General features: G+C 42.5%; 1 protein-coding gene across 3 annotated transcripts in view; it reads right to left on the reverse strand.

Annotated features, from left to right (window-relative positions):
* The window catches only part of LOC101345649 (transducin-like enhancer protein 4), a 175,191-nt gene extending 163,568 nt beyond the window's left edge, over nt 1-11,623 (reverse strand). For all 3 annotated transcript variants that reach the window (XM_023737727.1, XM_012557530.2, XM_004383275.2), the window contains exons 1-4: nt 10,559-11,623; nt 9,602-9,699; nt 8,427-8,490; nt 7,158-7,202 (exon numbers count right to left, since the gene is read on the reverse strand). In XM_023737727.1, the coding sequence (XP_023593495.1) occupies nt 7,158-7,202; nt 8,427-8,490; nt 9,602-9,699; nt 10,559-10,603 (252 nt within the window). In that variant the 5' untranslated portion in view covers nt 10,604-11,623. The remainder of the gene's footprint in view (nt 1-7,157; nt 7,203-8,426; nt 8,491-9,601; nt 9,700-10,558) is intronic.
* Nucleotides 11,624-23,211: the final 11,588 nt, after the last annotated feature.

Below are 23,211 nucleotides of genomic sequence, written 5' to 3' on the forward strand. Positions count from 1 at the left end.
TAGAACAAAATTCTAACTCACAAAAAAACAAGACCAGATTTACTGTCCTAAAGGAGACTGGAGAAACCCCGAAAGTATGGCCCCCAGACACCCCTTTAGCTCAGTGGTGAAGTCATCTCTGAGGTTCACCGTTCAGCCTGGGAGTGGACAGCCCCATAAAACCAAATGGGACTACTGAGGTAAAGCAGTCCAGGGACAAGGGCCAGAAGGCAGAAGGGGACAAGGAAGCTGGTGATAGGGAACCCAAGGTTGAGTAAGGATAACGCTGATGTGTTGTGAGGTTGTTAAACACTGTCATAGGGCAACATGTGTGCTGTTAAATGAGAAACTATTTTGTTCTGTAAACCTTCATCTAAGTGAGAATAGCAGCAAAATTGGAAGAGTGTAGTCGATATCACTAACTGTGCATGTAGAAATTTTTGAAACTGTACATCTTTGCCTATGCGTACTTTCACCAAAAAAAAAAAAAAAACAGTCGAGAAGGGAGAGGGTTGACATGTTGTGGGGTTGTTAACCAATGTCATATAACAATATGTGTACTACTGCTTCATGAGAACTATTTGTTCTGTAAGCCTTCACCTGAAGTACAATTAAAAAAGAAAAAAGAAAAAAAGAAAAAAAAGCAAATACTAACTTCGAAATGTTTATTTTTAACATTTAATTTCCAACTGGCTTCCTCTAACTATTCTAGCTGATGATACAAAAAAAGGAAAATTCTAGAAAAGATGAAATGAGGAACTTGAAGAACAATGGTGCCTGTACTGTCTCCTTCACGGAACTTTTAGAACACCTAAAGACGCATCTCATTCCTCGAGTCCAGTAGTCCAACCCTGCTCAAAAGGATACTACTTAGGATACAAAGAACTTTGCTCCTCAAAAAATAAATAAGTAAAATAAACAATATCCCATAGGGATTGAGGGACAGTGAGAAGGAAATACTCCGTTTGAATGCTGCAAAGAAAGTCCCTTAACAGAAAAAGCAAACCATCTGCCTTCACTTAAAAGTCTGAGTTGTGTGTGATTTCCTGCATCTAAGAACCTCTTTCTGAACTACAAAGAGGCCACAAAACATCACATTTTCCCCTCCCAGCTTCCCCCTTCAAAAACCCACAAGATGGTGATCAACAAACAGCCCCTTGTCTTTAGGCATAGTTTTAGAAGCCACAAGGAAAAGATAAAAGTTAACTGGAAGAGCAAGTTTGTAAACAAATGAGAAATAGGTTGACAGGGAGGAAGCAAACTCCATCTTGATAAGCAACCAGCACTCTCAGTCCCATGTGTAGGAGAATCCAAGTGAAGGCTACTCTCATCCTCTCACCCACTGAAAGCAGTCTGGGTGGAAAGCCCAGCACAAGCCCTCCAGCCTGGACTCCCGGCAGAGTTGCAGAGAATCCTCAGACACCCCAGGAGTTCTGGGTAGGTGCATGAAGTTCAGGGATTCAAAGACAAACCCAAGAACTCTCCCAGCCTTCAGGGATTCTCCAGTCCAGGAATGACCTGGGGCTAAATCTCCAGCCCGTGGCAGACCCATCTCCCAGGAGACACTTTCCCTGGTAAATTCATCGTCAGGCCTGGATCCACCACTTATTACCTATATCACCTTGTGCATGTATGATCCTGTTTAATCACCTTTTCATTGGACATAACTCCTTCCTTAGCGCTGAAACAAAGAAAACAAAGAATCTGGGGAATGTGCCTAGATCAATGATAAGCACATGCCAGATATATAATAACTGTTCACTGAAAGAAAATGCCAAGTCCACTCAACACTCACTGCTTTAGGTTAAAAATCCACAAATATTCTCCTATGGTACCAAGAAAGATGAAATTAAGAATCCAAGGCATAATGATATGAGAAGGGAAAAAGTTAGGGGGAGCCCATGGTATCCAGAAAAAAAGTCCAAATTCTTACTTATATGCTCCTAAAAGGTTAAATTTCGTCCTCCAGATTTGTTTCTCTTGCAGGTCCTAGGACAAGTAAAAAGACAGCTACTGGGTCCTGCCCAAGGCCCCAAGCTGCTGCCACCTGGTATCACCTGCCCAAATGTAGATCCTCTGACAGTGTTAAAAAGAATATAATTTAAAATCTACATATACCTAGATTTACTAAACAGGAGTAAACTTGGCCCCCCTACCCTACAACGTCCAAATCAGAGACAACAGAAAAGTATATAAATATAATATACATATGTATTAATTATGAAATATCATCAGAAGATAATCTTACCTTAGAAAAGGTAGATTTAAACCTTAGTGGAAAACACAAATAACAATACCCCCCCGTCCCTCACTCCCCACTCCCCACCCCCTGCACACACACTTCTTCGAGTCTTTTCTGGAGTTTTTGTACAGCCATAAAAATTTCACTTATAATCTCTCTTCAAGATTTTCCAGTCCAGAAGTGACCACCTCCTGCTCATCCTCTCTAGATTACTCTTTCTAAACATTTACAGACCAAAAGAAAGTTCTATCAGTGAAATTTTATGTGGTTTATTACTTTCAGTCGCAACACCCCACCTTTGATAATGGTTTACTTTCATTATTATGTAAGAGTTCAATCACACCCATTTCTGAAAAAAAATTAATCACTGTGTAAAAATATAATAGACACATTTGTGCCTACATATTCAAACTCCTACTTCACCATCCAGTCTTCCAAATCTAAGTGTATACAAATTAGACAAGAGATGCACGAGGAATTAGTATTACTCCCCCCCCCCCAAAAAAAAAAATGTTTTTAAGGGAAATACGGTCTAAACAGAACTTTAAACAAATTGACTTCCACTGCAAGCACTGTCCCCAAATAAATTTATTACACCCTAGAATCAAGTACACTCAGGGCTGGAATGTCATGCCAGTCATATATTACTTTAACCTCAATAAATCTCTTCTTACTCTCCAAATTCTAGGCTGCTTTCTAAAATAGTTCATGAAAAAGCACCAACCTAATTAACAACAGCTTCCTCAGCAACAATGGCCTTGATTTCACTTATTTACACATTAACTGCAGCCTCCTTTTGGCCAATCCAGTCTATTCTCTGTACTATGCCGAGCCTTTTATCTGCCCTGGACAGCATTTTCTCCAGCAGATGAAGTAGATGCCGATTGATTTGCTGTCGAGCACGGTAAATTAATAGCAACAAATTGCTGAGGGCCTGTCTCGCTGCTCCACCATGCTTCGGCAGTTTTGCTTTATTTGCTCCATGATGGGCAGCAGTCGGCCTCTTCAAGTCAATTTCTTCTTAACAACCTGCAACACTTTTCAATGGTGAAAATAGAGCTGTTCCTTGTAAGTCAGAAATCAATATCCTATTGCCCTTAGAAAATGCTAAACAAGCAGTATTGGCAATCCACTTGGTACTAGAGGGTATCAGATATAATGCAAATCCATACTGCTTCCCTCCTTGTAGTTATTACAGTTTGCTAAAAGGTTCCTAATGTCATTTATCATCATTTACCATCGACCAGAGAGGCTATGATTATATGATATCCTATCAGTCGGCAAGGCCCCTTCATTTCTATTCAATTAATATTTTAGCAGCACTCAAATGGTTGTTGCCCAAGTCTTGGAATAAAATTTACATGGCTTGAAATGGAACAGGAGTTTTCTTGCTACGATTAAAAAAAAAAAAAAAAAAAAGACCATCTCTATGAATATATATAGTGTACATACACACACATATAAACACATAAACATTTATATACAAATGTGCAATACTGCTTTTAGATTATAAGTGTTGGAAAATTCTAAAATTTTCTAATTATTTCCAAAATTCAAATACTAGCCTAAATTTTTTTTAAAGCAAAAAGATCTCCGGATTAGAGAATATTAACTACAAGGAAGTCAGGAGTTTCTCATTCTCTCCTTTTCAAAATGTGGTAAATTCATCTCTTTTTACAATTCCTACAGGTTTAATTCACATATCTACTGTTCTTAATCTACATCACTTTTTAAAGTGGTAACTGCTGCTGTCAGATTAAATCAGGGAGGTCTTCTTTAATTACAGCATTACAGGTGAAGGATGAGAACGAGTAGCATTTAGCAATGATATTAACTGCATGCATCATCACGTTCTGCCCACGATCGCTAACCCATTTAGGAGAAGCCATGCTGCATTTACAAAGAGGAACCATCAGCAAAAAAAAAGTAACAACTAAACCTTAGGCCAAATGCCCCATCAAAAACAAAAAACAAAACCCCACACTTAAAGGAAATCCTTGTGGAAGAAAGTCAACGTTCTTTCATTTTTTTAAAATTCCATTATGAAGACATCACAATAAAACATTTTCTAACCATGTCCCATTTGTCATCTTCACTTTCACACTAGAACTTAAGATAGCAACGAAGCATTAATTCACATTATAGCCTAGAACTCTCCACCCTAACTTTACAGGGTTTTGTTGCAGCTTCATCTGCTCAGCTTTATTGATCCTACCAAAGATTACCAGAAATTAGATTCATATTTTATGCTCTAATTCCATGTCATGTTACTGAGTTCCCTCAAAAAAAAAAGAAAAAAAAAAAAAAACCTAATTCTACCAGACTAATGCTATTTACTCAGTTACCAAAATTTAAATTAATTATGTTCTCAAACATAATTGTTAAAAATTGGCAACATTATGCAGGCTTAATTAAGATTAAATCCAATTTACTAAAAGTACTTTAATTGGTACTAATTACATTAGCTTTCATTTCAGAATGACAAATTCCCCATAGGTTTCACTTTATGGTCCTCTATCAGAAGCAACAAAGGGTGACTGATGATGAGCATCACAGAAGGGAGGGGGGGCAATCCCCACCCCCACCCTGTTTGTCACTGCTCTGTGCTTTTATCCTTCTATCAATTTGCTAAGTCACAGAGTCATGACTCCATCACAGCCATCATTTTCTGTTCCAATGAAAAATTTCTCTAAAAATGAATACTCTGTGGCTGGCTGCAGCCAAGAACAGGAGCGTTAACCAAAAAATACACAAAGGTTTCAAATATCAGGGCCACCAATTACTAGCGGGTACTTCCAAGGACTCCAGGGACTCCTACTCTTGAACCCTTCGAGACATAAATCTAATAAGTGAATAAGCCTAACCCGATCTTGAGAACTAGGCCCAATTACGCCGCAGGGCAACTTCCCTGCATTATTGCTGCTTTCCATTACAAGGGCATCCAGCAAGTGCATCTGGAAGAGAGGCTAAGAAGAACCAAGGCTGTCTGCCTAGGAAAACAAATAAAGACAGATATGCCTCTGTGCTTAAGGGGGGAAAGAAAGAAAATATAATAAGTAGGTGGTTTGCAGGACTGTCTGTACTTCATAATGTGATAAACTGCCCTCAGGATTCTTGATATGATTGAATTTAAAAGCAAGAGGAAAAAAAGAGAAAATTTACTCCATTCTCAGTTTTAAATGGATGGCGTTTGAGGCCAGCTGGACACGAAGATGACAGGATTATAGAGGTATAAAATGTGTAAAATTAAGGGATCTCACATACCAAAAAAAAAAAAACAAAATACATTCAGCCAAATACAAGCTACGCACCTCTCAGACACGTAGGTGGTATACGGAAATCTGGAAACAAGTGGATAAGGTAAACAAAATACAGAAGGAGAAATAAAGGGACATTAATCATCTAGTCTAATCTTTGAAAAGACACTAATTAGTGGGGGTGATGGGAAGACCAAAAAAAGCCGTGTACAAGATCCAGACCTAAAATGAAATGTAATAAGGATAATTAACAAACAATATTTCTCGTGTAATTTATTCCTATAAGGTACGTCTAAGGGGATCCACCTGTAACTTGAATGGATTCTGTTTAAGCAAGAGATGTTTACATTAGTAATCTAAACAGAAATGGCAAAGATGCCAAAATAAGAATTTAATTTCAACACACAGCATTCAAACTATACTGTACTATACCATACACTAAACCACACTACACCATCTTGACATAACCCAGTAGCATGCGAAGTAAAACAGTATCTGAAATAAAAGACCACAGTGCTAAGTAACTCATTTTTCCTCAACTTTCTGTTTTCAAATACTGTCCCCATCTGATTGCTTTTACTGTTTAACAGTCATTTAAAGATCTACTATCTGAGTGCATTCTGAGCATGTGGTGAATAACCATCCCCAAAAAGGAATCCATAAACAGTAAAAGCCTAATAATATGTGGTCACTTCATATTTTCTAAACTTAGAAGATAATGACATCCACCTTGAACATAAATAAGAGACAAAAAGTGTTAGGTTTCTCTCATCTTTTCCCAGCAGGCAACCATATACACACCTATTCAGAAATGGTTAATGAGACTTGAAGCACTATCACTAGGAAATCACTAAAAATAAACGCTTCCAAAAGGAATTATGATTACCAAACAATATTCAACACGTATGCATGTGTATGTGTACACACATATACGAATATACTATTTCTTCCTGTCTAGGAAACTTAAACCAAACCTTTCTGCTCAGTCTCCTGCAAAAAAGGCTGTCTGAGTCATACCTCTCCACTTTCTGACTAATTACCTTTTTTTTTTTTCCTTTTGGCTGAACTAATTGCTAGATTTCAAGACCCAGTGTTGAACCTCATCACATCCTTCTATCAGGCTCATTTACTCTACAAATTTTGGAAGTTAACGGTTACAGTTCCTGGTAAAACCCAACTAAGCAGCCTCCGGGGACCAGTAAAAGGATTTTACATCAATTTCTTTTTGTAGGTCCACAGATTTCATTTTGATCCTCCCCAGCTCACCCTCTATCCATTCTTTCACTTTGAGCCAACTGAAAGGCTCCACACAATTTACAGTTTTACTTTTTAATATTTTCCAAGAAAAGCGCTTTCATAAAACAAGTTTGCAATGCCTGAAATATATAAAGTAACTCTTTTAAAAGAAAAACAACATATTTTCAAATTTACCATCCTGATTTTGAAAGTGTATAAAAGATCAGCATGCATGCAGACATTTTTAATCACGTTTTTAAATAAAATTAGAATAATATGCAACAAAGATGGGGAGCCGCACATGAAAAATAGCATTCTACCCGTATAGTCTTAAAATACAGGTAGCCGCAAAAACATGCAAAATTACAAAACATACAATTCTCTTTTTAAAGCACGCAGTATTACCAATTGTCACTTAATATGGTTATAAACAAATAACTTACCTGCTTATGCATTTCTATATTCAACCCATAGGACATTTCATAATACTGTCAAAGAAGGAAAAGCAATTAAATTAGTGCCCTTCATCAAGCAATCTTTTGAAGAAAGTTTGTTCAAAATGTCCCAAAACAAAATAAAAGCCTCACCTAAGGCAAAATATCCATAACATCTACGCCTCTAAATCAAGGAAACGCCAACCACTATCTTTAGCCTAATAAAACTAGAAACCACCTTAAGACAGACTGTAAAAGAATAACTCACAGAACTAAAAAAACTGAGTTGAAACATAGCATTCTTAACATCTCCAGTTGTCTTTTTACATCAGAAGCAGATGAGTCAAAAAGCCTGATGAAAACTCAGTACCATATGGATTCTAATTCCTAGGCAAAACATACAAGTGGACAAGTTAACGGCAAAAACGTGTCTCCTACAAATGCTGATGTTTTGAAAAAGCTATTCAAAACGGTGGTGCTACGTAAGAGTTCAGTTTTTCATTTTTAGTATATTGCTCACATTAACACAGTCAAAGAAAAAAGGTTTGATAGAAAATGAATGAGTTACTCAGGAGCCTTTACGAACAATCACACAAATATGCTTAATAATACTTCTGAAAAAGAACTGATTTTTTTTTTTTTTGAACATGTAGTATAACTGGCATTATAGAAATTGTAGCAAAACAAATCAGCTATCCAGGGAACTAAAACACTCCTCAAGTCAATGCTATAAAAATGAAAATGCACACACACACACAAACACACACCCAATAGTAATATAAAGAGTGAAGAAAAAAATTTGAAAAGGGGTCTGCTGTCTTTCCTTATCCACCATTCTTTTTTTCCCCCCTCCACCATTCTTTAAAAGAACTAAAGCATATCAAAATCTTAACAGTATACCAAAAAACTGGTTAAAATTGTTTGGAGCAAGAGCAATAAAACAACAAAGAAAACCTCTAACAGTAACATTTTGCTTGTGACTCTAAACAAAACATAAATGAGATTTAGTTTTTATTTTTTTTCTATCTATAAAAACAAAGCACAGAAAATTATACCCCATGCAGCTAAACTTTTTGAGAATTCAAATCAAAGCAGGTTGTCAAAGGCAAGTTATAACATCCTAGAATTACAGGTTGCTAATGGACACATTCCCACAACCTCAACTACACTGGCACCACAACTAGGATCTATCCTGCAGCCTCCAGCAATCTGAACGTATTCTAGCTTTTGGTATCTCAAACTAATAAGCACTCTGAGTCTGTGACACAGTTTTCTTACCATGACATAATGCCGCTGCATCTCCGTCTTCTCACTGGCGAGTTTCTCACATTCCAGCTTCAGGCTATTGGAGACATAATGAAATCTAAGTACAACGCAGAACTTGACTTACATCCTTCAAATCTAAATACACAAGCCCTTCTCTAAATCATCACCTACAAACACCAAATCAACAATCTTAAATACCACCCTCATTATTGAAGGAAGGGAGAAAAACAGGTGATTAGAACCAGTCTAGACTTGCCCTTTCAAGATCAAATGTGGGTTTGCTTGTTTTTTTACAAGGAAAAAAAAAAACCTCTTCTGACAAATTTAATTCTAGAATCTCATCCAGAAATGTGTACTTACTAAACTCACTTAATAAAACAAAATACAGGGAAAATAAGCATCAATAACATCTGCATATCCAGGCACAAATAAGTCCCCCAAAATGTCACAAGGGAGTTTTTTCTTTAATGTTCCACGAACAGAGTGATGAAAATATGAATCAAGCATGTCTTATGAATGATGTTTTATTTCTTCCCTCCAAAACACAAAGACAAGTTGAATACCACCACCCAGGGGCAAAGTGCTGATCGGGTTCAGTGGTTTTTTGGTTCTCGCATTTATGAAATACGAGTTTATACATCATTAAAAAGCCAGCAAAAGAAAAATGTTTGAAAACGTCTCTAATAACCTCCTCTATAACAAAACATTTTTTCAGCATGAAAATAATGAAATCGCTCACTCGCGACTTTCCAAGGCTCTTGGCTCTTATTATTCCAGTGGAATGGCAGAGAAAAGTGAGAAGGAATCAAGCCCAGGGTAATAAAGCACCAAAGAAGTCAAAAGGCCCCTGAATCCTCCCAACCTTCCCTTCTCTAAGCCCCAATAAATCAATATCGAAAGTTTGGCCTCAGCGTTTTCCAAGTCTCCCCAGTTTCGATTGTTCTGGCTTGCCATTTTTTTTTTTTTTAAATTTACGAGAGAAATGTTTAATTTCTTTACACCTGCCTGAAGAAAAAGACGCTTTTACTTGCCCTTTCTGCCTACAAGAAAAAACGATAATAATGCCTTTGCGGCGGCCAAAAATAAGGGTGAGGGTGGGGGATGTTTGTGTGTGTTTGAGGTGTTGGGGGGGTGGAGGAGACAAGAGCTAAGCAAACAGAAGGATCAGCTAAAGTCAATATCATTACCTGTGGTATTGAGCCTGTAAAAACTGAAACTCTTCCTTAATCCGATCACAGGACTCGGAAATTGTAAATTTAAAGGGCTGTGCAGGCTGATGCGGTGCCTAAAGAACAATAAAATATTTAATTAGCCCACATCACAGGAGAAGCAGGGAGCTGGAGAAAACATACCACGCGGCGCTAGCAAAGGGGGTGCTGGGGGTCGCTGTATAGGCAGGGAAAGAGCGATTAAAACTCTCCTGCCGGCCCCTCCTCTCCTCCAACAGCCCGGGCAAGGGTTGATTGCGGAGTGGCCCCCACCCTCTGCCTCCTCGCGTCCCAAGCCCCGCGCGCCCCGAACTCCGCAGGTTCGAGACCCCGCTCCCTCCCTTGCCAACAGCGAGCGACGACGGGCCGGTGCACCGCGCCCACTCCCTCCGCACCCGGAATCGAAACTGGCCCGTCGAGGGGACTCGCGCCATGGCGTCGGGCCGCGGTCAGGCCGGGGGAGAACGGGTGGCGCAGACGGGACGCAGACGCAACCCTCCTGGGCTCCCTCGCTCGCCCGCCCCCAGGGGTCGGCACTCCGGAGCTGCAGGCGGACGAGCCGCGCCGCCGCTGAGGGCGCCCTCCCCGCCCCGGCGCGGAGTCGCGCCTCCTTCATCGCTCGCTCCCCCCACCCCCCACCCCGCAGGAGTCGCGGCGTGGGGACGGCGAACGACTCCGCGCGGCTTCCAGGAGCTTCAAAGACAACAATAAGAAAATGGCTACAACTCAATTGCCTCTCCGCACCCCCTCTCCGAGAGTGGCACCGGGCCGAGGGGAGGGGGGGTATGGCGGGCGGGCAGGCAGCTCCCAGAGCGGCGCTCGGAATGCGGGCCGCACTCCACGCCCCTCCGGCCAAAACACTACTAAGCACGCAGGAGGGCGACGCGGAGAATCCTCCGGCGCCGGGCAAGCCCGCGCCCCGCCACATGCACTCACCGGGTGTCTGGTCTGCGGGTACATCTTGCTCAGGTCGCGAATCATCCAAACCGATTTAGTTGGCTGCTCTAGGCAGAGGCGCGCGGCTCATTGGCTTTAATGGTCCCGAGGAGGAGGCGGCGGCGGAGACGGCCGGCCGGGTCCGAGGGGCGGCTCGGGCAGTCGGGGCCCCCGCCGGGTCTTGCGTGACGCGGCCGGGAGGAACGCGCGGCGGCGGCGACTGGGTCCCGGCGGCCGGGCCGCTCCGCATTCCCCGCGGGCGTCACTGGCCCGCCGCGGGCATTGTCCAGCGCGCGTCTCCCGCGGCAACGCTCCGACGTTCGCTCCGCAGAGGCGCGCCTGCCGAGCCCAGCGCCACAGCCGTGCCGCTCGGCTCGGCCGGGAAAGTGCGAGCTCCGCAGCCGACTGGCCGCCGGCAGCGCCGCTCCCTCGCTCGCTCGCTCGCTCTGCGCCCCACTCCAAACTTTTTATTTGTCTTTTAATTGGTTGTTATTCCTCCGAATGAATGATCTCTTCTTTCCTAAAAGCAAACACAAACTCCTTTGGTTCGGAAGAGGTCTCGGCGGTGCTTTTTAGTTTCTCTGGAGATTTTTTTCACTTCACAGCAACGATCTTTTAAAAGGCACCTTTTAGCTTCTTTTACCACATCTCATTTCCTTATTTTTCTTCCTTCCTGTTTTCTTGTCTTTTTTTAACCCCAAATTGAAGGGGATTATAAAAATAAAAGTGAAACGCTTGCGGCTGTTTTTTTTAATTCTCTCTCCTTTCAAACTCTGCGAACACCACCTCAAAATAATATACAAGTGTGTGAGAGGGGGAAGAAAGCAGCCAACAGCCCAAACACCCGCTCAGAACAGCTCTAACAACACGCTCTGTGTAGGTGACTTCTTTGACCAAATTTAGCAGCAGCTAATCATTAACATTCTGATACATATTCACAATCGTCCGTGAGGGATCGCGGAGCATCCCGGGAGATGTAGTCCGCCCACGGCGAGTAAGGCTGAGGATTTGACCAGATTGACTACAATCACCGGCCGGCCACGCGACCTCTCTGGGGCGCCCTCCAAGCGCTCCGCCCACCCCCGGCACGGCAGGCATCTCCAGCAACCAATCAGAGAGGGCTGAACATTAATCGCCGTTCTATGTTACTGCCCATCATTTCACTGCTGACAAATGGCGAGCCGTTGGGGAGGAGCCGGTCAGGATGAAACCCACGTGGGGGCCGGGCGGTGCCTGCGTCTCCAACCAATGAACAGAACGGGATGGGGTTGGCAGAGGCGGGGCGGAGATGGCCCGCCCAAGGCGGAGCTTCGTCTTGGCTGACGTTCCTTAGCGCGAGCGTTCGAACCAGGGAAACATTTGTTCAGCTGTCAATCAAAGTAACGTGGGGCTGGGAGAAGCGGCGGCGGCGACGGCTGCTGCTGTTGTTGCTGCCCTGGGTGCATCTTCAGAACTGGGTGTTGGTGGCGGTGGTGGCGGCAAAATAAAGGGGGTAAAGGGGGCAGTGAGACTTGGGGCTGGTCAGAAGATCTCCTTCCGAGTCTCGTCCTCCCTCCCTCCCCAAACACCCCCGGCCCTTCGCTCCGCGGTCGCGCCAGGAATGCGGACTAATTAGGGTCCAATGTCTCCTTAAAGAGACAAGCTCGGCCTTGTGTAACGCGCCGAAACCCCTGTTGAGACAAGAGAGGGAGGATCACGCTGATCCGACTTCGTTCGGTTCACATCAATTTTACGCACCGCTGGAGCCGGCATAATTTTCCGTGTGAACGCGGACTCGGGCCCCTGCCCTTGTTTAGAGCCGAAGACGAAGCTGCGAGACGCCTACCTGGGCGGGGGACAGGGAGCGGCGGGTGGGCTGGCACCTCTACGAGCCTCGGGGGAAGCTGTGATTGCCGTTTAACCCCGAAGCGAGGTCGCTTCCCCCCAGGCAACTAGGGAAGGAAGCGCCCCAATAAGATCCACCCGGGGGCCGCGGGCGCGCATCCGTGTAGTGTCGGCGTGGGCTGAAGACCCGCGGGCGGGGGCCGAGGGATTCCCAAAGAAACTTTGCTCTGGGGTCCACTTGCACCCAGCAGACTGTCATTCGGTCCTCATTTAAGCAAGGCCAACGCGGCCTTTACCCCGGCTCTGGGAAGAAAACGCCCTCTGTTCGTATCGGCGATGCTTCGGCTCCCAGCTTAGTGGGAAGAAGACTATCTCCTCTCCCTCTTATGCCGCTGCCCCCCACCCCCCACCCGCTGCTCTTTGGAGTAGCCTGCCCTGTAGAAACGTGGGGCACGCGGGCCCCAAGACAACGCGGGCTGGTCACCATGGGGTAGGAGCTGGAAAGATGGAGGCTACCCGAGGGCGGGGGCAGGGGAGATGCAGGCGGCTGGGAGGTGGGGGGCAGCCTCGGCGGGGAGGGGGCGTGCCTAGATGAGGGCTTTGGAGGTGGGGTGGACTCGAACTCGGAGGCAAAGGAGGGAGCGACCCAGAGCAGGCAGCCCCTCCAACCTTAACTCCCATCCAGCTGATGGCAGCTCCCAAGTTTGAGGGAGAGGCCACTGGGGCTCCAAGCCATCTCTTGCGAGTCTCTGCCCTTTGGGGGATAGGGAGGAATTCGGAAAAGGTTCAAGTAGCAAGCCAAAACTGGTTGCCGTGGAGTTGATTCAGATTCACAGCGACTCTATAAGACAGAGTAGAACTGGCCCATAGTTTCCAAGGAGCGGCTGGTGGATTAGAACTGCTGACCTTTTAGTTAGCAGCCAAGGGGTGGCTAATTAGATGGTCTCAGATTTGGACATTAATTTTTGAATGTCCTTTGCCCACTCTAGCTAGAGATGTCTGAGATGGTGCTGTTGGTTTAGCATTAGTGGAAAACCATTCTTCTTGACGATGTCACTTTCCTCAGTGGACGAATTAATTATTTAATAACTATCCTAGCACATCTTATGAGCCTCCTTATGTGCAGGGTACTGTGGAGGGCTGGTGCAAAGGAAGGCTATGATGGTCCTCTCATTCCTTACCAAAACTCTGGAACTGGAGCTCACAAAATGTTTCAATTCAGCAAACATTTTCTCCTGCATCCCCAAAATAAGAGGACGGAGGAATCTAACAGTTTTCTGAACCTCTGTCATCCAATACCTACTACCTATATGTGGTTGTTGAGCACTGGAAATTCGGCCAACTTAAAATAAAATGTGCTCTAAATATACATACACACCAGATTTTGAAGAGTTAGTATTAAAAAAAAAAGAAGAAATTGAAATAGCTCAATAATTTTTATAATGATTACATGTTGAAACAATATTTTGAATATATTGAGTTAAAACAAAATATATTATTAATATTATTTTTGCCTGTTTATTTTTACTTTTTTTTTTTTAACTTGGCTACTAGAACATTTAAAATTTCTTACGTGGATCACATTATTTCCATTGGACAATACTGTTCTGAAACATTTGCAAGAATCAAAACGTAGAAGACTTGAGTGATGCAATTTCTATACTAGGACAGTGATTTTTCTAAGAACACCAGCAGCAACAACATTCTATCCTAAGGTCATTTATTTGCTCCCACTGGAGCTTTTCAATAATTGGTTAAATCACCCACAGTGCCTCTGTAGGGAAGTTCCATGTTCTCTGTTTTAGCCAGAATGTTAGCAAGTTCCATAAGAACAGGGACTTAACATAGTTGTGCTCACAGCTGCACTCGAAATGCTTAGAATGATGTCTGGCACATAGTTGGTGCTCAGTAAATATTTGTTGATGACATTAATGAATGAATGCCATGTTGTGTCAATATAGAAAGCTTCTGCATCATCTGGGCTGTATTTATTGAAATTCTGTGCAGTTATTTCCCAGGACAGGAAATGAGAATTCTAATAATAGAACCTGAAGAGCTATTGAGAGGGTCACTGGACAAAGGGGAAACTTTGCTCTGTTAGGAAATATCAAATAGCTTGTAGCAGGGACCTTTCTCCTAGTATCTCTTGACAGTTTGTGTCAACAGAAGAGTAACTAGAGAAATCAGGATGTTTCTTTATTTTTTATTAAGGACAGTTTTAAAATACAGTACTTGGATATGTTTCACATTTTGGCTATGTGGCCCATAACCTATTGCCATCAAATTCCGACTCATAGCAACCCTAGAGAGTAGAACTGCCCCATAGGGTTTTCTAGGCTGTAGATCTTTATGCAAGCAGACTGCTGTATCTTTCTCCCATGGAGCAGCTGGTGGGTTTGAACTGCCAACCTTTTGGTTAGCAGCCAAGCACTTCACCACTATGCTAGCAGGACTCCTGGCTATGTGGCAGATCTATATAACTCTCAATGATGTCTCAGATGCCAATTGCAGCAGCTGGTGGCCCAGCCCTGGTCCCAACACAGACAGCAAGTGCTGCTTATGGCTACTTTTGTCTCCCACTCTGCTCTCTGAGCTTCTCACAAACTGTTGTGATGAGCTGTGAAGTTAAATGAAGGCTCATCTTATTCCTACTGCACAATGTGGGCTCCAGAATTTTCATGTAGAAGGGGCTTGGTTTTCACTTGGGTTATATGTAATAAATCATTGATTCTTTCACCAAATATTTACTGGGTGCCCAATATGTGCCAGAACATGGGAATTTAGCAGTAAATGTGATTTAGTGATTTATTACCTCTCAGCTCCAAATTCACCCTCTTTGCCTGCTCTATGAAAATGGATCTGGGCCCTTTAAATTGTTCCCTTTGCCAGCTGGCACTGAAGCCTTGCCAGTAGAGGGCACTGGAGAGACATTGCAAGGAAGAAGGTTTTGCTTCCTGGTTGTGGTGTGCTTCATCAGTATGTTTCTACAGTACAGGTGCAGTCAGCAGCACCCAGCAGCTTCCCACATAACCCCCCTTAGGCAGTTTTGTGTGGAGTGCCTCAGTGAGATATCTCCCCAAACAGTTTTCCCCAGCACCCCAGAGGATGGATTTCCAGCAAGTTTTAGCGTGCAGGTTTCTGGCAAATTCCAGAAGGCAGATTTGCAGCAGAGTCCACCTGCATAGCACTATAGCACCTTCACTGCCATTCAAAGAGACAGCTGCTGCCTCTCCAACAAAGTCTGGATCTCAGCCCTAGGGTGTGTGGGGAGTTGGGGGAAGGCTCTTGTTTGGGCACTCTTATCTCAGCCCTAGGGGCAGTTACTGCTCCTTATATCTGCTATTTCTATATTCTTTAGAGGTCTTTTTACTTCCTACTAGTCAATCCCTCTTTACTCCAATTCTCTGTTATGTTAATCATTCTTTATATGAAACTTTCCTTGTTCAAGTAACTATGATTTCTCTCTTGATTTTACCCAGACTGATACAGTAAATGGCATAAGAAAAATCTCTTTCCCTGTTAGAGCTTACATTCTAATGGAGGAAAACAGATAGTTTAACAAGTTACAGTATAATAAGAAGATGGTGGTAAGTGCTATGAAGAGAGAGAAAGCAAGATAGGAGTGACTGGCCCCTGGGTGGTGTGAACAGTTTACACTCGACTGCTAAGCTTAAGGTTGGTGGTTTGAACCTACCCAGTGGCACTGTGGAAGAAAGGCCCAGTGACCTGCTTCTGTAAAGATCACAGCCAAGAAAACCCTATGGAGCAGATCTACTCTATAACACATGGAGTTACGATGAGTTGGAATTGACTTGATGGCAAAGGGTTTGGTTTGGTTTGGTTTGGGTTAGGAGCGACTAGAGTGGTGGAACTAGTTCAGGTGAGATGTCATAGACTGTTTCTCAGAAGAGGCAACAGTTAAGAGAGGCCTGAATGCCCAAAAAACTTCAGCCGTGACAAAGATCACTGAGAAGCGAATTTCAGGTGGATGCAAAGGCCCTGTCTGGAGAAGAATTGGTGAATGTAGGGATTTTTAAAAGGCTGGCATGTGCCAGGGGGAAAGCAGTATAAGTTTAGGTAACACCCAATAAGGTATTTGTTTTCTATTTTGAGTGTAATGGAAAACCATGGTGTGAGGTGGGGGCGTAGGTGGATGCATGTTGTAAGTAGACACAGGATCATTACAGAAAACAAAGTGATTGAAAGGTGCTCTTATTTACCCTTGACCTCAGATTGAGAAAGTGTCTTTTCCGTATTAAAGGACATCTATTAATTTTACTTTGGGAAGATAATAAAGATTATGAAGGCACTAACCCGACCCTTCCCCCCAATACACGTCCTTTGGCACTGCCGCTAATGAGTAACGAGTAAATTTTAATTTGAATATAAGCCACCTATGCAATTCAAAAATGTCACACTCTGCTTTGAATATACAACTAGAACAGAAATCATAATAGAGAATCAAGGCTACACAAATCCATTTCTAGATCAGCAATTGACTTGTTCAGTAGCAGACTTGTCATTACACCCAATTATGATAAGATAGAGATAACCATACACAGTACTCCTTATTAAAAAAGATTTAGTAAATTGATGTCAGATAGAGTGCCAAGTTTCTAAACTTGTCTAATGAGGCAGAGCTTTACTTTTGCCGGCTGCCCTTGTGTTCAGTAGTAGAGATAGCCAGGCCCTCTTTGTGTTGCGATGTCCTTTAGTAACGTGATAGATAAAAGGCAAATGGGTACCCATTGCCTATTTTGGGAAACGGAGGGCTTGGCTGCCGAGTGGGGTTGACGTATTTGCGTAGGAAATGAGGCTTCTGGGAGAAAAGTCTCGTTTTTGAGATGCTGAGTTATTTGAACTCCCTGAGATGGTCTCTAATTAACTACTGGCAGAAATGAACACTGAGGCCTTTCTCCTTCCCGCCCAGGGGTTGAGGGGCAGGGATAGTGGACAGAGGGCAATGCAGGGGAGGGGGGATGTCTAGAACTCTCCATGAAGTCAACAGGAGGATGGACTGATGAGCAGGGTTCAACATCAGTATCTGTGTTACTGAGACAAGGAATACTGGTGTTTTCTCATTCTGAAAGAACTCTTAGTTGAAGATGGAAACCCCCTTTTGGTTCAGTCACCTTGACACTAAATGGAGTGCTTTGGGGCAAATGGCTGAGTGTTTGAAAATAATGAAGGTCTGTGTAGAACCCCCTGTGTTTAATAGGGACATTTATGTCAGCAATAGTTCTAGGGGTCTGAGAGAAACCCTGGACTTCTTGCTAGTCTGAACAATTGTATCAAATATTTTAAAATACCTGCAAATGTGTTTATACTCCAAGCTGATAAAGCAAATCACACCTAAGAAATACACTATTAAAAGTGATCCTCTTACTTATGAAAAGTTCGCATTATCTTTACTTTCTTTGAATCTAGACAGGACTTTTAAGAGATTGTTCTGTTCCAGTCCCTAGCGTTTAAGCAAACAAGGTATTATTATCCCCACTTTAAAGAGTAATCAGCTGGGGCTCCCAAAGAAGTTATTTGCCTGAGGTTATACAGCTTGGAAGTACAGAAGATCAGAACCCTGTCTCCTACCTCCTTATTTCATATCTACATAAAACAAACTTCCACAAGTGGGTATTCAATTCAAGTTGGTAATTGGAGCCCTACCCAATTCACCTGCATGGTTTACTCCTTTACAAGCAGCTGTTTTATTGCTAAAATGAGGGTGGATGGTGAATCAGGGAGATGAGTGTTGCAGCTGCCACTGGGCAAAATTTGAACCTGAGGATTCCCACGTCTGCAGGAAGCAAAACTCCCTCCCTCCCTCTACCCCTAACCTTGGCGTCGCTGAAGGCTTGACGCAGGCAGTTCAAGAGACATGAACAGTGCAGAAGCACTAGTCCTTTTACTTTCAGCTAACAGCAGGGTCCCGTTCACACCCAGTCAGTGCCTCTCACCAGGCCTTCTCAGGCAGGGGCTTCCGCTCTTGCTACCTATCACAACAGCCTATGGGGCAGATATTATGGGAGAAAAACTGCGCATTTACTTTCTGAAATGGGTGTCATGGGAACAGGGTAGGTGTAGGAAAATGTAAACAAGAACCATACCGCTTTGTATGAGGAAACTAATTCATCCAAGTCCAGTACACCGTTCGCTAGGACTGGGGCCCAATCCCCAGTCTATCACAAGCTGTTAACTTTGGTTAGTCCCTTTAGCCTTTTCCTTCCTCAGATGTCTCATCCATGAAAAGGAGGTATGGTCTCTAAGTGCACCTCTAAAAATTTTTTTTTTTAGTTTTATATTTTAGGATTTGAGGTGGTAGTAGGGAATGTATTTGGATTCAGGATCATCTGTTAAGCTTGATCACATTTTCTTTCCCCGCTTGTTAATACTTGCAAAGAAATGAACTCCTGGAATAAATATTATTTGGGGGGACGTGGCTGCAGACACGTTTTGTTGGAAATTGATTAGTTGTCTTACAAAGTGATCTAAACTCTAAGAGTCTATCATCTTAATGCTAGTATGTGGGCTTCCACGGCTATAATTCAATTCAGGACTTATCCTCAATGTTACGTAGCCTGGAACAATTCTGCTAAATCACATGACTTCCTTTAATAGAAATGCTTGTAAAATAGTGTGAATGAGCCATCATTCACTGTGTAATATCTAGTCTAGTGCACTACTACTTTTAGAAAATACTATGACTCTGGGAAATTTTCATTCATGGAGATTTCTCCCCTGCCCCCCACTACCCTCTATTGTATGCTTGATTTTATAGTAAAAAAAAAAAAATGTTTTGAATATTTTTATTATAGATTTTTACTGAACACATCCACAAGAGAGACTTACATTTGATACCTTATTTTTTTATGGGCCACGAGTGATTACATAGTGCTGCATCGGCTGCTAACTGAAAGGTTGGAGGTTTGAGTCCACCCAGAGGTACCTCAGAAGTAAGGCCTGGCATTCCACTTCAGAAAAGTCAGCTGTTGGAAACCCTATGGCGCTATTTCTCTCTGCCACATGGAGTCGCCATGAATCAGAATTGACAGCAACGATCATGGTGGTCACATATTATTACATTATTACATATGTAAAGGCACAGAGAAATAGGCAGGACTGGTATTATAATCCCCATTTTACAGACTAGGAAACTCAGGTTCAGAGGAACCAAGTAACCTGCTCAAGACTACACAACTAGTAAGTAAATAAGTTATAAATCAAGCTTGACTATTCAGACTCCATTTCTTTCCACTCCACTAGCTGCCTTACATTAATTATAATGCTTTGTGCCTTACAAAGTGCTTCCATATGCCTCTTTCTTCCTTACAACACCCTGTTAGGTAGATAGAGCAGGTCTTATTGCCACCATCTTACAAATCAGAAAACTGTAACTCAAAGAAAAGTGACAGCCTGGCTTATGTGTGTGTATAAATATAGGTATATATCGAATCTACATTATTTGTATGTATAGCCATATGTGGATCCCTGGCAGTGCAGTGGTTAAGAGCTCGGCTGCTAACCAAAAGGTCAGCAGTTCAAATCCACCAGCAGCTTCTTGGAAACCCTATGGGGCAGTTATACTTTGTCCTGTAGGCTCACTATGAGTCAGAATCACCTCTACGGCAATGGGTTTATTTTTTTTTTATAGCCATATGTTATAATAAAATGATAATGTTTTGAAATATATACATTTAGAAATTATATAAAAAGGTGTTACTGATATAACTCATATGCCAGCTAACTGTCGATGTTAGTTGTTGTCCAGTGGGCTCTAACTCATGGCAACCCCATGTACATCAGAATAAAATGTTGCCTGGTCCTGCACCATCTTCACGGTTGTTGGTATATTCAAGTCCATTGTTGTGGCCATCGGGTATTTTGAGTGCCTTCCAACCTGGAAGGCTCATCTTTTAGTGCAATATCAGGCAGTATTCTGTTGTAATTCATAGGGTTTTCACCAGCTAATTTTCAAAAGTAGAGCACTAGGCCTTTCCTCTTAGTCTGTCTCAGTCTGGAAGTCATGGGTGACTCTGCTGGTATTTGAAATACCAGTGGCATAGCTTCCAGCATCATAGCAACATGCAAGCCACTACAGTATGACAAACTGACAGTAGTAGGCTAGCTAATCAGATGTACCCAAATCTTCCAGCCTACTAGAGTTTTTGTTCTTATAGCTTTAAACAAAATGACTCACTGTCAACCCATGTGTGACCAGAAACCAAACATCCTTCTCTGTAGCTCCAGGGATTCTGGCAGGAGGGGTGTCTGTTTCACTGAAACATGGCTGGTTGTGATTTCTTGTTTCTGCTGAAAGCTTGATCTCCATTGTATGCCTCCTGCTCATCTGCCCGTTTTCCACCCCAGGCTTCTCTTTAGGACATCTTCTGCTCTTCTGAAGTAACTTTGACACAAACTGTGTGTTATGAACACTTTTACTGAAGGGCTGGGTGATGGAGGGAGTTAACAATTCAGAACTGTAAACAACTTAAAGTAGAATGTTGATCACCCGTGACCCTCGGTCAAAAGGTCCTTGGGTGGCCCAAACTGTTTGTGCACCACAGAACAAAGGCCTGGCGATCTGCTTCCATAGAGATTTAAAAAACCTGTTGCCATCAAGTTGATTCCGATTCATAGAGATTCACAGCCATTGAAAACCCCATGGAGCAGTTCTACTCTGTAACACGTGGGGTCGCCATGAGTCAGAATTGACTCGAGGGCAATGGGTTTGGTTTTTTTTTTTGGTTTGGTCCCTTTGTCACCTTGGCCCCTTTAAACTGTTCAGTGGCAGATCCTTGCCCAGCCATTGTGCAGCCGAGCAACCCTCCATCCCTCATGTATTGTACCCTCATCTCATAGGAAAATATGTATGATGAACATTACTAGTATACCTTTCCTCAGTACAGTCGCTATCAGGTAGTGTTTTTATAATTTAGATTTCCAAATCTGACTAATTTTTACAATATCTGTCTGAAAGAGAAAAATATAATAATGGTTCACTCATTCTCCATTCTCAGTTTGGAATCCAAACCAAGGCATCTTTTGTCATTTATCCACATAGAATTTAAAGAGAAACTAAAGTTTTTAAAAAGGAAGCCATGCTAGAAATAAGTTTATAGTCTCCAGGAAATGACATTTATCAAGGACTTAAACAACAGCATAGACTATTTTCTCCTTTAAAAGCTCAATACATTTGATACTTAGGCTTTCTTGAAAGGAAACAGTTTATTTTTAAATCCTGGGAGGATTTTAGATTCTTTGAAAATTTTACAATATGATTAATCATTTAGAAAATGATCATTATGAAGGTGATTGTTATGCATAAATATATACATATATTTAAGAATAAAAATGCTTTAACTATACTCTTCTTTCATCATCTTGTAATTTAGTCTCTATTTCTAACTTGATTTCATTTTTTCTATTTCTTTCTTGTGTTCAACCAATTTTCTTATTTTTTTTTCTATTTCTGTCTCTAGTTTTTTGATTTTTGATTCAAGATTTTTTCCCCCCATATCTCAAAATACTTGTTTAAGGATATGTAATTCAGCTTGGAGTGCTGTGCTACAGTTTTCTTTTGCCTCTTGATTATCTGGGGCATGGGGGCAGATTTCATCAGCTAAATGTTTTGATTTACATTTTGCTGGTTTTCTCCATATATTAGTTTTTTTTTTTCAGTTATTTTTATTATTCTTTTATTGTGCTTTAGATGAAGGTTTACAGAACAAACCAGCTTCTCATTAAACAGTACATATATTGTTTTATGATATTGGTTAATAACTCCATGACATGTCAGTACTCTCCCTTCTCGACCTTGGATTCCTTATTACCAGCTTTCCTGTCCCCTCCTGCCTTCTAGTCCTTGCCCCTGGGCTAGTGTGCCCATTTAATCTTGTTTTGTCCTATGGGCCTGTCTAATCTTTGGCTGAAGGGTGAATCTCTGAGTGACTTCACTACTGAGCTGAAAGAGCGTCCAGGGGCCATACTCTCGGGGTTCCCCCAGTCTCAGTCAGGCCAGTTTCAAGTCTGGCCATTTTTTGAGTTAGAATTTTGTTCTACATTTTTCTCCAGCTCTGTGTGGGACCTTCTATTGTGATCCTTGTCAGAACAGTCAGTGGTGGTAGCTGGACACCATCTAAGCTGTACTGGACTCAGTCTGGTGGAGGCTGTGGTAGTTGTGCTCAATTTGTCCTTTGGACTGATCTTTCCCTTGTGTCTTTAGTTTCCTTCATTTCCCCTTGCTCCCTAAGGGGTGAGACCAGTGAATTATCTTAGATGGCCACTCACAGGCTTTTAAGATCCCAGATGCTACTCGCCAAAGTAGAATGTAGAACACTTTGTTTATAAACTATGTTATGCCAGTTGAGCTAGATGTTCCCCGAGACCACAGTCCGCACATCCCTCAGCCCAGTAATTCAGCCCCTCAGGGAGTTTGGATTTGTCCATGGAACTTCCATGACCTTACCCTGAACAAGTTGCCCTGGCTTCCCCAGTATTGGGTACTGTCTCAACCTTCACCAAAGTTACCACTTACGTATTATCTACTTAGTGTTTTTCCACCCACACGCCTCAGCCCGCTCATAACCGTCAAAGATTGTTTCTTTTTGTGTGTAAATGTTTTCATGAGTTTTTATGGTAGTGGTCTCATACAATATTTGTTCTGTTGTGATTAACTTATTTCCTCAACATAATGCCCTCCAGATTGATCCATGTTGTGGGATGCTTCCCAGATTTATCATTGTTGTTTACGGTTGTGGAGTACTCCATTGTATGTATGTACCATAGTTTGTTTATCCATTCATCTGTGGATGGGCATCTAGGTTGGTTCCATT

This window comes from Trichechus manatus, unplaced genomic scaffold (genome assembly GCF_000243295.1).
Source record: "Trichechus manatus latirostris isolate Lorelei unplaced genomic scaffold, TriManLat1.0 scaffold00107, whole genome shotgun sequence".
Classification (NCBI taxonomy): domain Eukaryota; kingdom Metazoa; phylum Chordata; class Mammalia; order Sirenia; family Trichechidae; genus Trichechus; species Trichechus manatus.